This window comes from Alexandromys fortis, unplaced genomic scaffold (genome assembly GCF_014885135.2).
Source record: "Alexandromys fortis isolate MF-2015 unplaced genomic scaffold, M_Fortis_MF-2015_v1.1 scaffold_74, whole genome shotgun sequence".
NCBI lineage: Eukaryota > Metazoa > Chordata > Mammalia > Rodentia > Cricetidae > Alexandromys > Alexandromys fortis.
This window is the reverse complement of record NW_026068008.1, coordinates 4,657,148-4,673,858: the sequence shown is the minus strand read 5'-3', so window position 1 is coordinate 4,673,858 and position 16,711 is coordinate 4,657,148. Positions and strand designations below refer to the sequence as shown.

Genomic DNA, 16,711 nt, shown 5'->3' with positions numbered 1-16,711 from the left:
CCCCGCCCCCTGGTCCTGCGCGCTACGGTTTTGGAAAAGCAGCGCTGCTCCGCCCCCCCGTTGGCCCTGCCTCTCAGCCCCGCCCCCGGGTCCTGCACGTTACTGGGTGGTGAACTCAGTGCTGCCCCGCTCCTCCCTTGAACCCCGCGCCGCAGTCCCGTCCCTACCGTGGGCCCCGCCCCAAGGCCCCGCCCGTAGCCACACCCCCGAGTTCTGCACGCCCGTCCCTCTCGTGGGCCCCGCCCCGAAGCCCCTCCCCCCCCCCGCCCCGTCCCCGGGCCCTGCACGCTACGGGTTGGTGAACGCCGCGCTGCCCCGCCCCCTCCCCTTCCCCGCCTTTGCGGCGGTGGAAAGATGGCGGAGTTGGACATCGGGCAGCACTGCCAGGTGCAGCACTGCCGGCAGCGAGGTGACCCTGGAAACCCCATCCTCGCCCGCGGGAGAGCGGGGCCGGGTTCTGACGGCCGGGGCGGTGGCGGCGGGTGAGGGAGGACGCGGGGCGCGAGCAGCTCTCCGGGGTGGTGGTGGTGCTTTGTTGCTGCCCCTCAGTTTAGGGGCGAAACGTGTGACCCCTCGGTTTCCACCCAGATCCAAAAGCTGACCTTGCAGACTTCTCAGGGCTTCCAAGTCGCTTTGCCCGAGAAGCGCTGGGCCGCCGACGGCGTGGAGCAGGGCTCCAGTTCCCCTTGGTCCTTAGCAATACGACCTTGGCGCATCCACTCTCAGACATTTTCTTCAGTAATTTTTTTTTTCTCAGACGAATGAGTTGAACAAATCAGTTTTTAACTGTGTTCGCGGGTCTTTAAAAATCTCGGGGTTTCTGACCTCCCCCCCCCCCGACTATTCCAGGAGGTCCCTTAGGCGTTCACCCATTCAACCATTGTTTAATGTCACTGTTTGAACAAACAGAGCGTTGATTTTGGTGCTAGGTTCATTTAAGTGGTTAGTGGCAGATTAGTACGCTGCATTTTAGAAAGGTTTAATAAATAATATGGATATGGTCTCTCCATTAAACAGAGACCTGTGGTCATAAACATAAGACCCGTGGTGATAGGTGTTACAGCCCTGTGGCCAGGAAGTTCTTCAAGCCTTAGACTCACAGACTGTGCGGCCTTTGCCTACTGAATTGCAGTCCAAATGTGTGTATAGTGCTTCATTCTGCTATAACTTCAATTAGTAGCAAGTTCCTGAAAGTTAGATTTGGCCTGGATCAGTGTGACCTGTGGTAAGCGAAGACAACAGTATTTATCGTCATCGTTAGTTATGTGTTTCCCATTGACTGTAGCCGTGAACCACTCAGCAGATCAAAGCTTGTTCCCCTGTAGTCCTCTCCTATGGAAACCTAGCCTTTGGCTTTCACTGTTGTCTTCATTTGGTCAGGCTAAATTATGTCTAAAATACCTATCATTTGTGTTATAGCTCATCCTTCCCAGTTTCACATATCTTTAGTGTCTATTAATTAAGACGAGATTTTGTCTATTAATTAAGACGAGATTTGTCTCTTGAAATAGGATTAAAATTAAGTGTGGATGGTAGGAAATTTTTTGATCATAACTTTTCCTCTCAGGCCTCCTTGAATGACATAATATTTACTTGATCACTCTGTCTCAAAATAGCAAACATGCCGAGTTCTTCACTGCGGAGTGACATAATGGGCGAGCAAGGTGGCTCCGTGAGCTCGGCAGTGGAACAGGAGGCTCATATGCCGGGGGCACTGGCAGGAGGACGAGAGATCCTGCCTCAAAAACATGACGGAATACAGAGCTGGGTCCCAAAAAGTTATCCTCCGACCTCCACATGTGTGTCAAAGCACAAGAACACATACATGAAATACATCCAAAGAAAGATACTGAAATTCTGCAGATTCTTTTGTTTCAGTTTCTCATATTGACACACGTATCTCTAACTTCTGGGTATGGACTTGAAGCTCAAGGTATCATGCTTTATTTAGTGACAATAGTGATAGTTCATCAGACCTTCTCAGTTCTGACTGCCCGAGAACTCCCTCTTCAGACCAGGCTGGCATCGAACTCACAGAGATCCGCCTCTTGAGTGCTGGGATTAAGGGCGTTCGCCACCACTGCGTGGCAAAAGAAAATTTTGTTATAGAATTGGCCAGGAGATTCTTTTTGCTTAAGAAAACTAAATCAAAATCAGATACTCACCAGTACCTACCATATTTTCCTCCAATTTTAGATTTTCTTCCATTTGTATGTGATGGTTGTTCAGGAATATTTTGGTAAGTTAAGTTTTTACGTAGGATTTAAAATGAATTTTGGTGTTTGTCAATGTGAGGTTAATTTCTGAGAAATAGAATGATTTGAAAGTAGTTGTAACATTAGCCATGGACAGTTGATATTCAGAATTGTAATCACTTGTAGGAAAGGCAAGGTTTTAATTAGTTATGCATATATATCATTAATCTTTAAAGTTTCAAGAAATGCAGTCATAAATGTGGATTGGAAGATTAGGTATCATAATATACAATGAGAAAATAATGTTCACATATAAATAACTTAAGCTTTTAAAAATCCAGCCATGATTATTCTCTGTATTTTAATCAACGGATGGAAAGAGCCCGACCTATAACGATCTTAAAATGGATAGTGATTGACCGCATCACGCTATGTGCGCTGTACACCACTCAAGGGTTTGAGATACATGCTTTGGCATCGCAGTTCTTCGTTCAGCTGAATCCTTTCAGCAGAGACTGAAGTTTCTGTGCACTTCAAAGCACTTGAAGTAAGGAGAACGCGATTGCAGGTGAACATTTCCGTTTGAGACGGTAGATACTCTTTCTGTCTGTGGATTTCAGGTTCTTGCATGAAAGTCACTAGTGTAGTGACTTAAAGGTCCTTAAGGAAGTGAGATACTAGAATAGCCCAAATTGTTTCAGTTATCATTAAGTGAATTAATTGATTGGTCTGAAATAAACTTTTTTGAAATTATTTAAGCCTTGAACACAGAAGCAAGGATGCGCATGGTTGTCCTGAGGTATGTTTATTTTCTCTTCTCTGGTATAATTTATGTATCTGTACTTGTGTACTTTTGGAATTGGTTTAGATTTTAAGCTAGCTGGTACACCAGACATTTAAGTTTAGCATCCTAAATTAGTTCTATAAAAAGTCTTTTGCTGCATTTCTAATATTGGTCTCTCCTTGAAGAAAATTTACTCTGTTTGGTATTTTCACATTTTTATCCTCATAATATCTATTCCTACATTTCTGTTTGGGAAGCCCACTCGTAGCATTAAGCTGTGTGTTTGTGATACAGGTTGGCCTCAGTGCCCACGTCACATTGTCCTTCCAGGTCACTCTGTCCTTCACTGTAGTGTTCATTTTCACTGATGTCTGCTGATAGGATTCTGTGGTAGTCACATGTTTGAACCCAGTCAGCCTTAGACCACCAAGAGCAAACCCTTAGTCCAATGAAAGAAAATCCTTATCCGGATTCCAAACAGATGAATAGATTGAGAAGGGAAGCTGAAGATAGAGACCAGACTAACAGCCTTATCACTACTTAGTGCAGAGCCAGACATCTGGATCAGCTGTCCAAAGCCTGATGCCCAGATACTACTTAGCATTGCTTCTCCCCAGGGCAGACAGACAAGGAGTTAACTGAGAATTCCCCACAGTAGATGGAAGCAGCAGCTTATATCTTGAGGTAACTTTCAGTTGGTTTATCCCTGCCTCCATTCACCAAGCCCTATTGGAGATTTTTCACTTCCGTTCTCTCAATTATAAAAAATCTGACCCCTTTGTCTGGTCTATTTGAGGAAAACGAAAATTACATAACTTGTTAATATTATATAAGATTGAATGGAAGGGATGTATTGTATTTAACATCATAGTAAAATTATATTTCTTTTAAAACATAAGTCTGGCCCTCTATGATTTTTTCTTATACTATCATTTGATTTTTAGGAATAGCTCTTACATTTTTCAGATACATATTCAAGTGAAAAATATTTCTACCTTTAGGTCATTGCAGCAAATTTGGAAGAAAATTTAGGTTTTTTAATTATAATAGATGTTCCTACTGTTAATACAATGAATTTTCCTATGGTTACCGATTTCAAGTAATCCTTTTCTTAGGTTTACTTAACTCTAGGAATGTAATTACTCTATGCTCAATAACGTGGCTAATCTGTTTCTTTTTGTTTCCTTGCAAAAAAAATGTGTTCTGATGTAATGTTTTCCAATAATAAAATCTTTCACATAGCATGGGAACTAGTTTATGATTTTGAGAACAGCCTCATGTCACAGGTGTGAGTTTTAAGGGTACTGTGTCCTGAATTGTCCAGTTTCTAAAACTGGCATAGGAAGTCGTTGTGACTCCCCATTTGAGGGTTGATGAGTTGACCAGCTGGGCAGATTTTGATAGGGCATCTTTGTGTAGCAGTGTTACAGAGCGGAGAGGAAAATTGTAGGCAGTAGACTAGGCACAGTGGTACACCCTAGGATCCCAGCACTCAGGAGGCCAAAATAGAAATACTGCAGACTCAGAGCCAGCTGGGCTATTGCATAGTAAGACCAAGCCTCAATAAAAAGGTAGGGAAACTGAATAGTCATTTTAATTTTACTTTAAATATAATTACAACACTTTAGGAAAAGTTATGCCAAAGTGGAACAATAAGCCTAGTAATCCTTTCTCATGACATAATAACATATGAGAATATATAACTTAATCTAATAAATTTAAATCAAAATGCTATGGATGATGTCCTCTAACACTGGCTCTTGTGTTGTCGGAAATGGGGACTATAGTGCCGTTTCCCCCTCTTACTGCTGTAGGTGAATATCATCAAGGAGAGACCAAAGACAGATGAACACAAACCTTACCCATGCTCATTCAAGGACTGTACTGAAGTAGAGCTCGTGGCAGTTGTGTGTCCCTACTGTGAGAAGAACTTCTGCCTAAGGTAATCACCTAAAAGCTTTCAAGCTTTGTGTACCTGCTCAACTGTACGTGAACGAGTGCCAATTCCTCTCTTTCTTGTAGACACCGCCATCAGTCGGACCATGGGTGTGAAAAACTGGAGACCCCACAGCCTCGAATGACTGCCACACAGAAACTTGTCAAGGACATTATTGGTGAGTCCTAGCATCCTAGGAAGTGTGTGGCTGCTGGGCCCCTGGTGTCCATCCCATACTCCACTTCTCCTGCCTCTTGCTTCAGATCGCCACTTATGGAGGCTTATTAGCAGCTCCAGTGTAGGACTTGCCTTCTTTTCTACCATTTTATTTATTTTTAAATTATTTCTATGGGTATTTTGCCTCCTTGTATATCTGTTTACTGCTTACATGCCTGGTATCCTTAGAGACCAGAGAGGGTGTCAGATCCCCTGGAACTGGAGTTATATACAGCCATGAGCCATGTGGGCGCTGGGAATTGAACCCAGGTGTTCTGGAAAAGAAGAAAGTGCTCTTAACAGCTAACCCATCTCTACAGTCCCAAGAACTTGCATTTTAATAACCTAAGAGTTTTTGTACAAAGTCTTCCTGACCAGGGAAAATTAGAGCATTGTAAGGTTCCCATTGGATGGTCTCACTTGTCGGGCAGCTCAAATCTGGTGCTGACTCTAGCTAGGTGTGTTGATGAGCTGGCATGACGGATGGCTTTGTCTACAGAACACATTCTACTAAGGTTATTTGGCTGTGCTGTGAATGCCACAGATAATGAGGCACCAGGAAAGAGCCTAGTTTCTCTGGCAATATATTAGATCAGTAGAACTTTTATCCTACAGACAGAGTGGGGCCTTTGTTAAGACCGGAAGTGTTCTATGAAAGCTCTCACCAGTGGCCACTGTAGAATAAATCGCTTATGTCAGAAAGAAGCACGAGCCTGTGAAGTTTTCTGAGGTAGAAATTGCTTAGATTGACCATTAGTCTTGTAAATATACTTACTAGAGCTGCCCTGTGCAGTTTATGTAGGCTGATGGCCAGAATGGTAAAGCTGGGCATGCAGTGTACTTCTGTAATCCTATCAGAGCAGGTGGAGCTCGGTGAGTTTCAGGCCAGCCAAGGTTACTTGGGGAGACCTTGTCTCAAAACAAGAGAAAAGGAAAAAAAAAAAAAAAAAAAGGAAAAGAAAGAAAAGAAAATCTGGAAATTGCAGTAAGAAAGTACTTGCATGCTTTTACTTCTTCCTTAGACTCCAAGTCAGAAGGGGCAGTAGTAAGAAAAGGCCGGAAAGGCGCGAAGACCAGCGGCACAGCCGCGAAGGTGGCCCTGATGAAGCTGAAGATGCATGCTGACGGGGACAAGTCACTGCCGCAGGTGAAACAAGCGAGCCAAGCGTGTGACATGTGCCGAGACCTCCTCTCTCTTCCTCCCCCCCATCGAATACGAATGTGAACCTGACATGGGTCACCTCTGAAGACCACTGCTGCCTGTTTCCCCTGGAGGTGGCAGTGAGCATGATCTTCTTTCCTGGCCCACTTTCCCTCCATTTTTAGTATTTCTCTGTGCCCCAGTTATGGTCTAGTTCATTCAGTAACTACACTTTATTCTGTTGTATGCCTTTAACTGACGATGGTAGAAATTTACCTGGTTCGAGTTGCTTATTTTTGAAGCCATTTTTTTAGCTTTTGTATTTCTTCTTGGATATCTACACCTTGTTTTATTTCCAGTTGTTTTCATTTTATAACATGATCCTTTTTATGGGAAATGTTATATAATGTCTCTCACTGCATCCCAAATAACTTTCTTTAATGTCTTTTTAGATCTGTTAGGTTTATTACTTCATTTTAAGATTTAAGTTTATTGGTTCCACAAGTTCATTTTGATTTTGAAGAGCTGCTTTTTTCTCTCCCCTTACTTCCCAGTCCCTCCCTGGTAGTTTTCTGCTTTTCCTTTAACCCACCCACCCAGAGCATCGGTTTCAAGATCTCAGCTTGAGCCGAATGATGCTTCTATCTAGAGAGATTCTGGGGTTGTTGCAGTTGCAGCCCCTGAGGTGGGAGAGCTCAGCTGTGTTGCGAAGGAGGCACAGCTGTGCTTTGTGCCTGTCTTTGTGCTGACGTGTGAGCAGTTTCCAGGCCAGTGCTCGGCAGGCAGTCCCTCAGACCGCCCAGAGCCGCATTAGCCACCCTAAGCTCTGTACTACCTGTTCTGAAGCCCTGACAGCCTGTTGTTTGTTTTTGTAGTTTTCTTTCTTATGTGTTCTGTTGTTGTTACTTACTTACTTAGACACTGGGTCTCCCAGACTGTTCTTAAATTCACAAACTCGCAAACCTCCTGTTTCAGCTTCCTGTTGGCTTGTGTTTGATCTCAGATATTGTTAGAGACTCTAAGTTTTCCTTTGCCCGTCTCCTATGTCATCTTGCTGCTTTCCTGTGGGAGCAGCGCTGGTGGTGATGAAGTGGGCCAGAGCTGAGGCTTCCAGCAGATCTCTTTGAAGGTTTTCATCTTTAATACACCCACTGACCTTCAGCACGTCTGAGTTCCTTTCTGCTGAGCTAGGCATCAATCTCACTGTTAGTGCCTAAGGTTGCTCTAGCTGTTCCCAGCATTTCCCGTTAGGCATGCTTCCCTGAGAGTAACACTTATTGTCCAGGAGGTGACCTGTGAAGACAATCTCCCTAAAGCAAATTTTAGCAATCAGGGAAGAGTCTATTCCCCCTATTATTTTTTTTAAAGAAAAATAAAGTTAATTAAGTAACAAAATACAATCAAAGAACACAGTAAGGCACAGATTATAGTAGAGATCCCACCTCTGAAACCCTGTTTTATTAATAAATATTTTTCTTTGTTCTCAAAAGTCTTGCTGCATCCAATAAGCAGTAAAGTCATTCACATAAAAAGGTGTTTTATATCAGAAGCCTTGTTTCTCGGATGACAGGAACGGGGTTCCAAGCAGTACAGTAGAAACCAGTTTGTTTCCTAACAGAACAGATCAGTGGCCCATGTTTAGGGTTCTGTGATCTTGAATGACCCATCAGCTTCCCCAATTTCTCTCTGTCTGTGTGGAACTCATTCTTAACTCAGGAGTGGCTGGGGGCTCTGAGGGGAAGCCTCGGTCCAGGTCTGAACCACTGGAACTCAACACAGAAGAGACAGAGCTTGTGCCCCAGGCCCTGAACATAAAACAGGTCACACAACTGTCATAACATAGGATCACCTAGCTAGAGTTTGGGGTTGGGTCCTTGGGACATACAGTTAGTTAGATGGGCTACACCTTTGGTTTGCTCACTGAACTTGTATCATTATGGCATTATTTTACTTTGATGAAAAGAAGAAAGGGACCACTAGCTGAAAGGAATGTCTTATCCCGTGTGTCTAATCTATATGTTAACTTTTGCTCACACAGACAGAGAGAATTTACTTTCAGGTTTACTTACCGAAGGGGAGCAAAGAGAAGAGCAAAGCCATGTTCTTCTGCCTCCGCTGGAGCATTGGGAAGGTGGTGGACTTCGCAGCCTCTCTAGCCGGTCTTAGAAACGAGAACAACAAGCTGATGGCAAAGGTAACTTGCAGCCACCACCCCTCCTTCCCGCTCTGCCCACAAGTGGGTGTCCCTACCACTGTGTGGTTTGTTTCTCTCTCGGCAGAAGCTGCGGCTGTGTCACGTTCCTTCAGGAGAAGCCTTGCCCTTGGACCATACTTTGGAAACCTGGATCACCAAGGAGGATTGCCCTTTACATAATGGAGGAAATGTTATTTTGGAGTATCTTAACGATGAAGAGCAGTTTTTAAAAAATGTTGACTCTTACTTGGAATAGTCACTCCAGAATTAGAGCCAGAATTTACAAGCAGAAATCATTCTTTTACGACAGATACTTTTTTAAAACTCTGAAAGTTGCTTTTTTATAATTTATTTCCATTAGGTCATAATTTACATCAGTTGTTTTCTACTAAGTTCCAGGCTTTGTGTTTTAAATTTGAACTATGTATTAGTAGTTATGACAAAGTATTATTTTTATTGCTGTTTTTCCATTCTTATGGCAGAGGAGGACGCAGGTGGCAGATTCTTCGGTACTTGTCGTCTTTGTTTTAAGCAGGCCCTACGATTAAGCCTAATTGACTAAGGGGCCAGAATACACAACCTTCTGTATACCTAAATGATGACGTGTGATTGGAATATGCGCATGAATTGTGGGATCTCAGCCTTCCTCTCACTCAGTCTTCCAAGGGTTTGGATAAGAAACCTCATATATGAGGAGGGAAAATTATTTTCTTGGTATCATGTAATTGCACTGAATATATTTCGGGTAATGAATTTCCTCCAATAGGATTCATGTTTTTGTTGGTATGGTGTATGAGAATAGAGAAATGAGAAGAGCAATGAATAGACTGCTTTGTTACAATCTCTTTCATTGCACCAAAGCAAAATATACACCAGCAATTACTGCATTTTATCTATAAATTGAAATAAGTCCTTTTGGGGAATGCTTTTTGTCTACACTTGAGAATGAATGTTTCTGTCTGTAGTGTATGAAGGACTGCACTAAAGAAGGAAATAAAGTATTTTTAATTGCCCCCCCCCCCCGTGCCAATTTTCATGACTTTAGGTTTAATTAAAAGAATAAACTCACATGCTCCTTTGGTCTTCTTCAGGTCCATCTTTTTCATGTCCATGTGATAAACAGTGATAATTTCTGGCTTTTATCAGGTTCTGAATCCATTCCTTTACAGAGTTACTTACGCATCTACTTGATACATTAGTATCTAATTGCCATTTTAGATACAGTGAAGATATGTAGACATACACTTAGAACTGTCACACAAAATTGTAAGGCAAGTTGCAAATAAGTGCACAGACAGTATAGCCACGCCCCAATAGCTGTTTAATGGGAAACTATCACACTAGCGAGAGAAATAATGTTTAAAAATCCATATACCAGAAGTTGGTTTGGGTTTGTTTGTTTGTTTGTTTTGAGATGTCAAAAAGTTTTCCAACCAGTACCTATATTAATTTCAATTACTTGCACACAATAGGTGGTCAGCACATACAATTGAATGAAAACTGAATGCCAAAAAAATAATACCTTTTGAGAGGAGGGCAAATGAGGCTGGCAGGAACTGAAACCTAGGAAGGATGAAAAAAATGTCTTCTCTCCTTAATCAGACAAAAGGAACAAGGCGATATCCAGAGGGCCCGACAAAGTTAGTACACTGCCTGTAAGCAAGGCCAGGTCCTAGGCGGTGGAGCCTGCAGCTATGGAGGACGCCAGGGATACTAAAAACTGGTAGCTAAGGCATGCATAGTCTAAAGAGGACAAGGTGTGGATGAGAGTCTCAGTCCCCCTAACTGCCTGTGTCCAAATCACTCTGAAAGCAGAAAACCCAAGGCTGCGAGTAAGTTTGCCTAATGAAACGGTAAGGTTACACTGTCCCCATCCTCCCTGGTGTTTCCGTTGCCGGCAGACAATTAAAATTGTCCTGGGAGACACAGAAAACATAGGAGAGGAGTGCAGATGAACGGCTGAACTAAATCCCTGATACCAATGGGCATCAGCCTAAAGGACGGGCAATACATGAGAGAGCTGGGCCATGGGATTCTTCCAGCTGCAGTGTTCAGGTGTCAGTCTCAAACTTTTCAGTATGAAGAAAGGTTGGGGGAACCTGAAAGAGAAACAAAGTAAAACTAGATAAAGTGCATGAGAAGGAATACTTCATATTGCTTGGATCTGGTCAATCAAAGTTGTGACTTAAGGTACTAAGGTCATATATTGTAAGAGTACGTGTCATTTTCTCTTCTAAGTCACATGCCACAGCATGTGTGTGGGTCAGAGGACGACTTGGGGGAACTGGTTCTTTCCTACTATGTGGGTTCTGGGAATCAATCTCAGGTGTTCACCCGGGCAGTAAGTGCTCTATTCACTAAGCTATCCCACCGGGCTCTTTACTCATTTTGACAAGTTTTTACTTTGTAGCCCAGGTTGGCCTTAAGCTTGTGACTCCCTTGCTTAAGTCTTCTCAGTGGCAGGTGTTTCTGTCACTTTAAAGTTCCTTGAGAAACAGGGTGGCAGCCCATGCCTTAAATCCCAGTACTCAGAAGGCAGAAGAAGATGGATCTGTGAGTCAGGACCAGCCTGATCTACATAGTGAATTCCAGGACAGCCAGCAAGAGATTCATAGTGATACTCTATTCTTAAAATAAAGTTCCTTTGGAAAATTACTGCTGTCATTGAGCAGAGCTTAGTCCTAGTCCCTGTCCTTGCCACTGGTAAATATGTCTTTGGTTTTTCTTAATGTCTTACATGGAAATAAATTAATAATGCCGAGTGACACCTACATACCTTTCTAAAACAATCGGTCAAACTGAAAATGCCACAATGACGCTCATTACTTTGTATTCTAACACAAAAGTAAAATATGCATTTGTAGTAATGGGGAATTTATTTGAATTCTCACTGCTTGGCATCCTCTCATTTGGGAAGTGCACAGTTGAGTTTGTGGATTGCTTTTCCTTATCCATAGAAGCGGAGGCATTGCTGGGTTAGTTGATAGCTGTCCGTGGCCCTAGCTGTGCACAGTAAAAGACTAGAGCATTAGAATTAAGGTTAGTGCCTTTCCTCTCTGGAATTCCACATGCCCAGTAGCAACAGTTCCCTAGCCAGGCTACCTTCTTATGTCCTCAAGTTACCTGGTGACCACACCAGACGTTTTTGAGCAACATATAGCAAGGGTAGTCTAAGGATTTATTTTGCCAGATAGAATTGCTCTAGAACTGCAGAAAACTATTAGCATCAAGGAAGCTCTTGAGGTTAGGCCTTGTAGTCACTGATGGCAGCCACATGACTAACGTCAAGAGAGCAAAATTGTACTTCCCTTGGTCACTGTGGCTTTCAGTGTAGGGCCCCAGTGTTAAAGGCACGAGTCAGGGTGCATAGTGCAGCTGTTTCAACTTCCAGTTATTTGTGTCCCTGAACAAGGAATTGGACTAGGGATGGACACATGGATGGTGGTCAGAAAAGAGACAGTTTATTTAAAAAGCATCTCCACGGGTGGAAGTGGGCCAGGGATAGGGAAGGGCTAGGAGTTCAGCGCAGACTGGCACATTTGTACCTCATGTTGTTTGTTTTCCTTCTCTGCAACTCTTGGAAGACAGCCTTGGCAGGAAGGGACTTCTAGTCTTTCATAACTGGCTTCATATGTCAGCCTTCACTAATTCCCTCTTTGTCTACCCCCTTCTCCCCTACAGCCTTCCCTCTTCCTTTCCCTCAACCCACCTCCCTCCTTCTCTCTCCCCAGTACTCACTCTCCGGTCACACCAGCATGTAGGTAGATATGCAGTTTCCATCTGCCTTGATGGAATAGTGATAATGGTCTCCAAGCATTAGTATCTATCGTAGATACCTCTGTCCCTGGCTGCTTTTATTTTATTGTTTTCCTTAGGACAAAAGAAAATGAAAAAATGGCTCTAAGACTTTATCCTCAAGTAATAAGGAACTCAGGAAGAGAGATCCAGTGGGTGCTTGTGGTGGTGATACCTGTTAAATGCAAGGGTTGGCGTCTCAGTTTCCTTAACTACAGAGAAACTGGCTGTGTCACTCACTAGGGAGCTTTATATTCGTTACAAGCACAACGGTCCCTCCTCTTGGACCTTGACCCACCAAACCCCAGCTGTTGCCTAACCCACATTTATGCATTCTGCCACTGGAGACCTGCAAGAATGCCCGTCTATTTTTGAAAAAAAAAAAAAATCTTGAGTTGCCACGTACGGTTTATCAAACTTTTCACAATGTTTGGAAAATCTTTTGTAATCCTACTTTTGTTGGTGATCCCAGGAGAAGCAAAGAAGTCATTTCTCAGTTTCCTGAATATACAAAATTCAGAAATACTGTCATTTACAAAGACAAAGGAAGCTGTCATCGTAAGGTCCAGTTACAAGGACAAACGGCCGGACTCCAGCTACCTTTTTGTGAAGGTAGAAGATCCAAAGGTGCTGCAGGTGGTCAACTTGACCAAGACCTCGCGGGACGCCACAGACTTTACCCTCAGCCTAATGACTTTCCCTGGGGAGACGAACATGACCATTCAGCTCTGGACTTCTGAAGGTAGGCACAAAAGACTCATTGAAGAGATAACAGATGTTAAAGTCAGAGTGCTCGGACAGACGGAAGACAGCCTCTTCCAGGCACCAGTGCATGTCAATCAGTATATCTTACTGCTTGTTTTATCGATGATCCTTTTAAATAAATGTGCCTTTGGCTGCAAGATAGAGTTCCAGGTACTTCAAACCGTATGGAAACGACCTCTGCCAGTAGTTCTCGGGGCAGTGACACAGTTTTTTCTGATGCCATTCTGTGGTTTCTTTTTGTCTCAGATTTTGGGATTGCACGAAGCACAAGCTTTTGGATTTGTAATGACCTGCACATGCCCAGGAGGAGGTGGGGGCTATCTTTTTGCCCTACTTCTGGAAGGAGATGTCACTTTGGCCATTTTGATGACTTGCACATCGACATCCCTGGCCCTGATAATGATGCCTGTCAATTCTTACATATACAGTAGGCTATTGGGGTTAGCAGGTGTCTTTCATGTTCCTGTTTTAAAGATTGTGTCTACACTCCTGTTCATTCTTACACCAGTATCAATTGGTGTGGTCATCAAGCACAGATCACCTGAAAGAGCAGTCTGTTTAGAGAGAGTAGTTCGGCCTCTGAGTCTGACTTTAATGTTTGTAGGGATCTATTTGGCTTTCAGGATGGGACTGGTGTTTCTGAGAATGGCTAACCTAAACGTGCTTCTTTTGGGGCTTTTGGTTCCTGCACTGGGCTTTATGTTTGGCTATTTCTTTGCTAAAGTCTGTATGCTGCCTCTTCCTGTTTGCAAAACGATTGCTATTGAAAGTGGGATGTTGAATAGTTTCTTAGCCCTGGCCATTATTCAGCTCTCTCTCCCACAGCTCAAGGCATATGAAGCCTCTGTGGCTCCTTTTACAGTAGCCATGTGTTCTGGATGTGAAATGTCCCTGCTCTTTCTGATCTACAAGGGTAGGAGACTAGGAAGCCTTAGCACAGAAGCTGAGAAAGCTCCCCTAGTCTAGAACTCGCAGCACTCCTAATCCTTGCCCTGCTTCAAACCGTGCATCAGCAATGCCTGCTCTCAAGTCTCCTTTCATCTGCTCGAAGGCTTGACGTGGGGGTGAGAGTACTTCTTCTAATACTTGTATGTTTTACATATTTGTGTGTGTGATATGTTACACATCTATATGTATATAAATATGTTACATATTGTATATGTTATATAGGACACACATATGCTACCATAGTAAACACCCAGTGACTGCTACAGTACATATTGAGAAGGGGGTTAAGACACCCTTGCAGTGTGTTAGTTTGGTAATGATTTTGCAATCTCTTAATGAGGAACAGCAATGGAAATAACCAGTGAATCTTGTATATCCTGAGTTTTAAGAAAAGGCTGTCCATACAATGGATAGCAAATGCTTACTCGGGGAATGAGCACGCAGATTTCTGTCTGACATTCCCCTGGCTTCCCCACTAGCTCACTGGGGAGCAGCCTGTCTTGAATAAACACAGCAAGGCTGTTTTCACAGCCATGTGTGCTTCTGACTCCTATACTCCACTCCAAAGGCACGGGCACTTATCTGGAAAGCTTGTCTCTCCCTCGCTGTCTTTTTAAACAGTCCACCTCGTTACTGTGGAATGTTTCATCGGTGCCTGCAGCAGCCTCCTCCCGTTCCCAGTGCTGCTTCCCAAACCTTCCAAAAGGACTTTGACTTCTCTCTGCTGACTCTAGTCAGCCACATTAATCTTAATGTTTAATTTGGATGACATTACATTTCCCTGCAAAGAAACCCTATTGTATTTGCTACATACATTAAGTTTTTCATATGCTTATTCAAACAAATTGTTAAAGCACAAGCTAGGACTCAAATGAAGACTATGCTTCAAAAAGTAATCGACTGGTCTTTGGTCAGGGGTGTGCAGTTTAGTAAGAGTGCTTACCTGGCATATTTGAGGCTCTGGATTATAATTTATAACACGCGCGCGTGCACACACACACACACCTCTATATAAACTTCATGAGATAGATTTTTGCATCATAAAAAATTTATGGCCGAAATTTTCGATGCATTTTTTAGTACTTATGACCAGTCTGTATTCTTCTCCACAGGCAATGTGGCCATTAACCCTAAAAAGAAATACCAGTCTTAAGGATATGCCTTTCCCTATTTGCCTCTTTTCTTGTTGTTGAAGACAAAATAATTATCCCACAGTCCAGTTCTCTTAAGAAGGTGGAAATAATGATGCCAACTCCTTTGTTGTTGTGGGAATTATATTCAACCACACATTTACTGTGCTTCCTTAGTTATTATTACTGTTTTGTTTGATTTTAAACTGTTGACACTGACAGATACATACTGGTAGTTTGAAATATAAATTAGATAGCTATGTTTGGAGCCTAAGCCTTTAATATTTTCCTGTCAATGTTCTTGCCTATAGTATTGTCGTAGTAGGGAACTTCTGTTTTCTGCTGATACAAGATAGACATATCTGTTCTTTCTTATGCCACTAAGTCCAGTATATTAAAAACTGGATTCATAAAAGCCCCGATGGTGTGCTGACGGATGGCTGTCCTGATCTTAAAAACAATGATTGCCTCCCGGGAGTATTTGACTCCTTTAAACAGTAATGTCCATTCATAGGCTCACAGTATAAACGTTATTTATAAAATACAAACTTAACTAGGCATCTCTTAGTGAATATAATCTGCCAATTGCAAGCCAGGAAACCTGTCTTTCTAGTTGTGGTTTATGATCAACCTTATGACACCTAGAATGTGTCAGTTTTCAGATCTGTAAAACCCAAGATCAACAGAGACTTCACGTTCTCTCTGTCTCTGTCTGTCTGTCTGTCTGTCTCTCTCTGTTTAAAGTTTATCATCTCAGAGTTTTTCTCTCATCATGTATGGAGGTCTCTACAACCATCAGAACCAACTTTCATACACTCAATAGCAGGGTTTTGTGCTTTTGATGCCAGCTTGCAGCACTGCCGTATCCGAATCAGAACATCAGACACTGCTGTGCACTTCCCGTTCAGAAATCACTTGGCAACAGAACGGACCATTTGTGCTGAAATCCTGAGTTACCTGACGGTAGTTCTGAAGAAGCAGCTGAGGCTGCTAGAGACAGACAAACAGAACAAAACTAGAGTTCCTGCTCATCTGCTGGAGGAAGCTAGCAACAGCTCTGCTGTAGACGAATCCTGTCTGTAGTGCCTCATTTATCTTCCTTCAAGATTGATTTTATCAGCTTTGCCAAGTCAGTGGGACACCTTCCGCTCCTGAGAGGTTTAAAGATGCCATGTCTTCACGTGCCTAGAGAACTCATCTGCTCACATATCTATGCCTGTCAGCAGACATTTGATAAGATTTTATTCTATTTTAAAATGGTTGAAGAACTTAAAAAAAAAACAAGAGTATTTGACAGAGGTATCCAAATTAGTTTCTTTCTTTCATGTTTTTTTTTTTTTTGATTTTTTTGAGGCGGAAGAGGGAGGGGCAGAGGAGAGTGTTGTTGTTTTTGTTTTTTGAGACGTGTTTTCTCTGTGTAATATTCCTGGATGTCCTGGAACTCGCTCTGTAGACCAGGCTGGCCTCAAATTCACTGAGATCTGCCTACCTCTGCCTCCCAAATGCTGAGATTAAAGGTGTGAGCCTCCACCGCCCAGCTTCCAAATCAGTCTCTTAAGGTTTCATTCCTCAGAAGAGCAAGGACAAGTTTTGGCTCTTTGTGATAA

The 16,711-nt window shown here is 42.9% G+C and overlaps 2 protein-coding genes and 2 long non-coding RNA genes across 5 annotated transcripts; 2 read left to right on the top strand and 2 right to left on the bottom strand.

Annotated features, from left to right (window-relative positions):
• The first annotated feature begins 304 nt into the window (after positions 1 to 304).
• On the top strand, positions 305 to 9,479 carry Zfand1 (zinc finger AN1-type containing 1). Of its 2 annotated transcripts, none has more exons than XM_050161722.1 (8): positions 305 to 409; positions 2,197 to 2,239; positions 2,955 to 2,994; positions 4,794 to 4,921; positions 5,002 to 5,093; positions 6,154 to 6,278; positions 8,332 to 8,466; positions 8,552 to 9,479. In XM_050161722.1, the coding sequence occupies exons 1-8, from the start codon at positions 355 to 357 to the stop codon at positions 8,720 to 8,722; spliced, it is 789 nt and encodes a 262-aa protein (XP_050017679.1). In that variant the 5' UTR covers positions 305 to 354; the 3' UTR covers positions 8,723 to 9,479. The 2 variants fall into 2 exon arrangements, with proteins under 2 accessions (XP_050017679.1, XP_050017678.1); XM_050161721.1 differs by having other exon boundaries at positions 8,311 to 8,466.
• Positions 6,285 to 8,642, bottom strand: LOC126513382 (uncharacterized). The gene is made up of 3 exons (XR_007595318.1): positions 8,523 to 8,642; positions 8,342 to 8,433; positions 6,285 to 7,883 (listed from the first exon to the last, which is right to left on the bottom strand). It is a non-coding gene; the product is annotated as an uncharacterized lncRNA (long non-coding RNA).
• A 109-nt stretch (positions 9,480 to 9,588) lies between the features above and the next one.
• LOC126513381 (uncharacterized) lies at positions 9,589 to 12,516 on the bottom strand. Its single transcript, XR_007595317.1, has 3 exons — positions 12,437 to 12,516; positions 12,205 to 12,336; positions 9,589 to 10,565 (listed from the first exon to the last, which is right to left on the bottom strand). It is a non-coding gene; the product is annotated as an uncharacterized lncRNA (long non-coding RNA).
• Positions 12,517 to 12,600: 84 nt separating this feature from the next.
• Slc10a5 (solute carrier family 10 member 5) lies at positions 12,601 to 14,005 on the top strand. Its single transcript, XM_050161707.1, has one exon. It carries the CDS (start codon positions 12,688 to 12,690, stop codon positions 13,990 to 13,992), a length of 1,305 nt encoding a protein of 434 aa, XP_050017664.1. The 5' UTR covers positions 12,601 to 12,687; the 3' UTR covers positions 13,993 to 14,005.
• The last annotated feature ends 2,706 nt before the right edge of the window (positions 14,006 to 16,711 follow it).

Excerpts from the sequence above, each read along its gene's own strand:
- Zfand1 (XM_050161721.1), top strand. The coding sequence starts at position 355 with ATGGCGGAGTTGGACATCGGGCAGCACTGCCAGGTGCAGCACTGCCGG. Across the intron at positions 410-2,196 it reads GCAGCACTGCCGGCAGCGAG|ATTTTCTTCCATTTGTATGT; the intron begins GTGACCCTGGAA and ends CTCCAATTTTAG. Across the intron at positions 2,995-4,793 it reads ATGCGCATGGTTGTCCTGAG|GTGAATATCATCAAGGAGAG; the intron begins GTATGTTTATTT and ends TTACTGCTGTAG.
- Slc10a5 (XM_050161707.1), top strand. The coding sequence starts at position 12,688 with ATGTTTGGAAAATCTTTTGTAATCCTACTTTTGTTGGTGATCCCAGGA.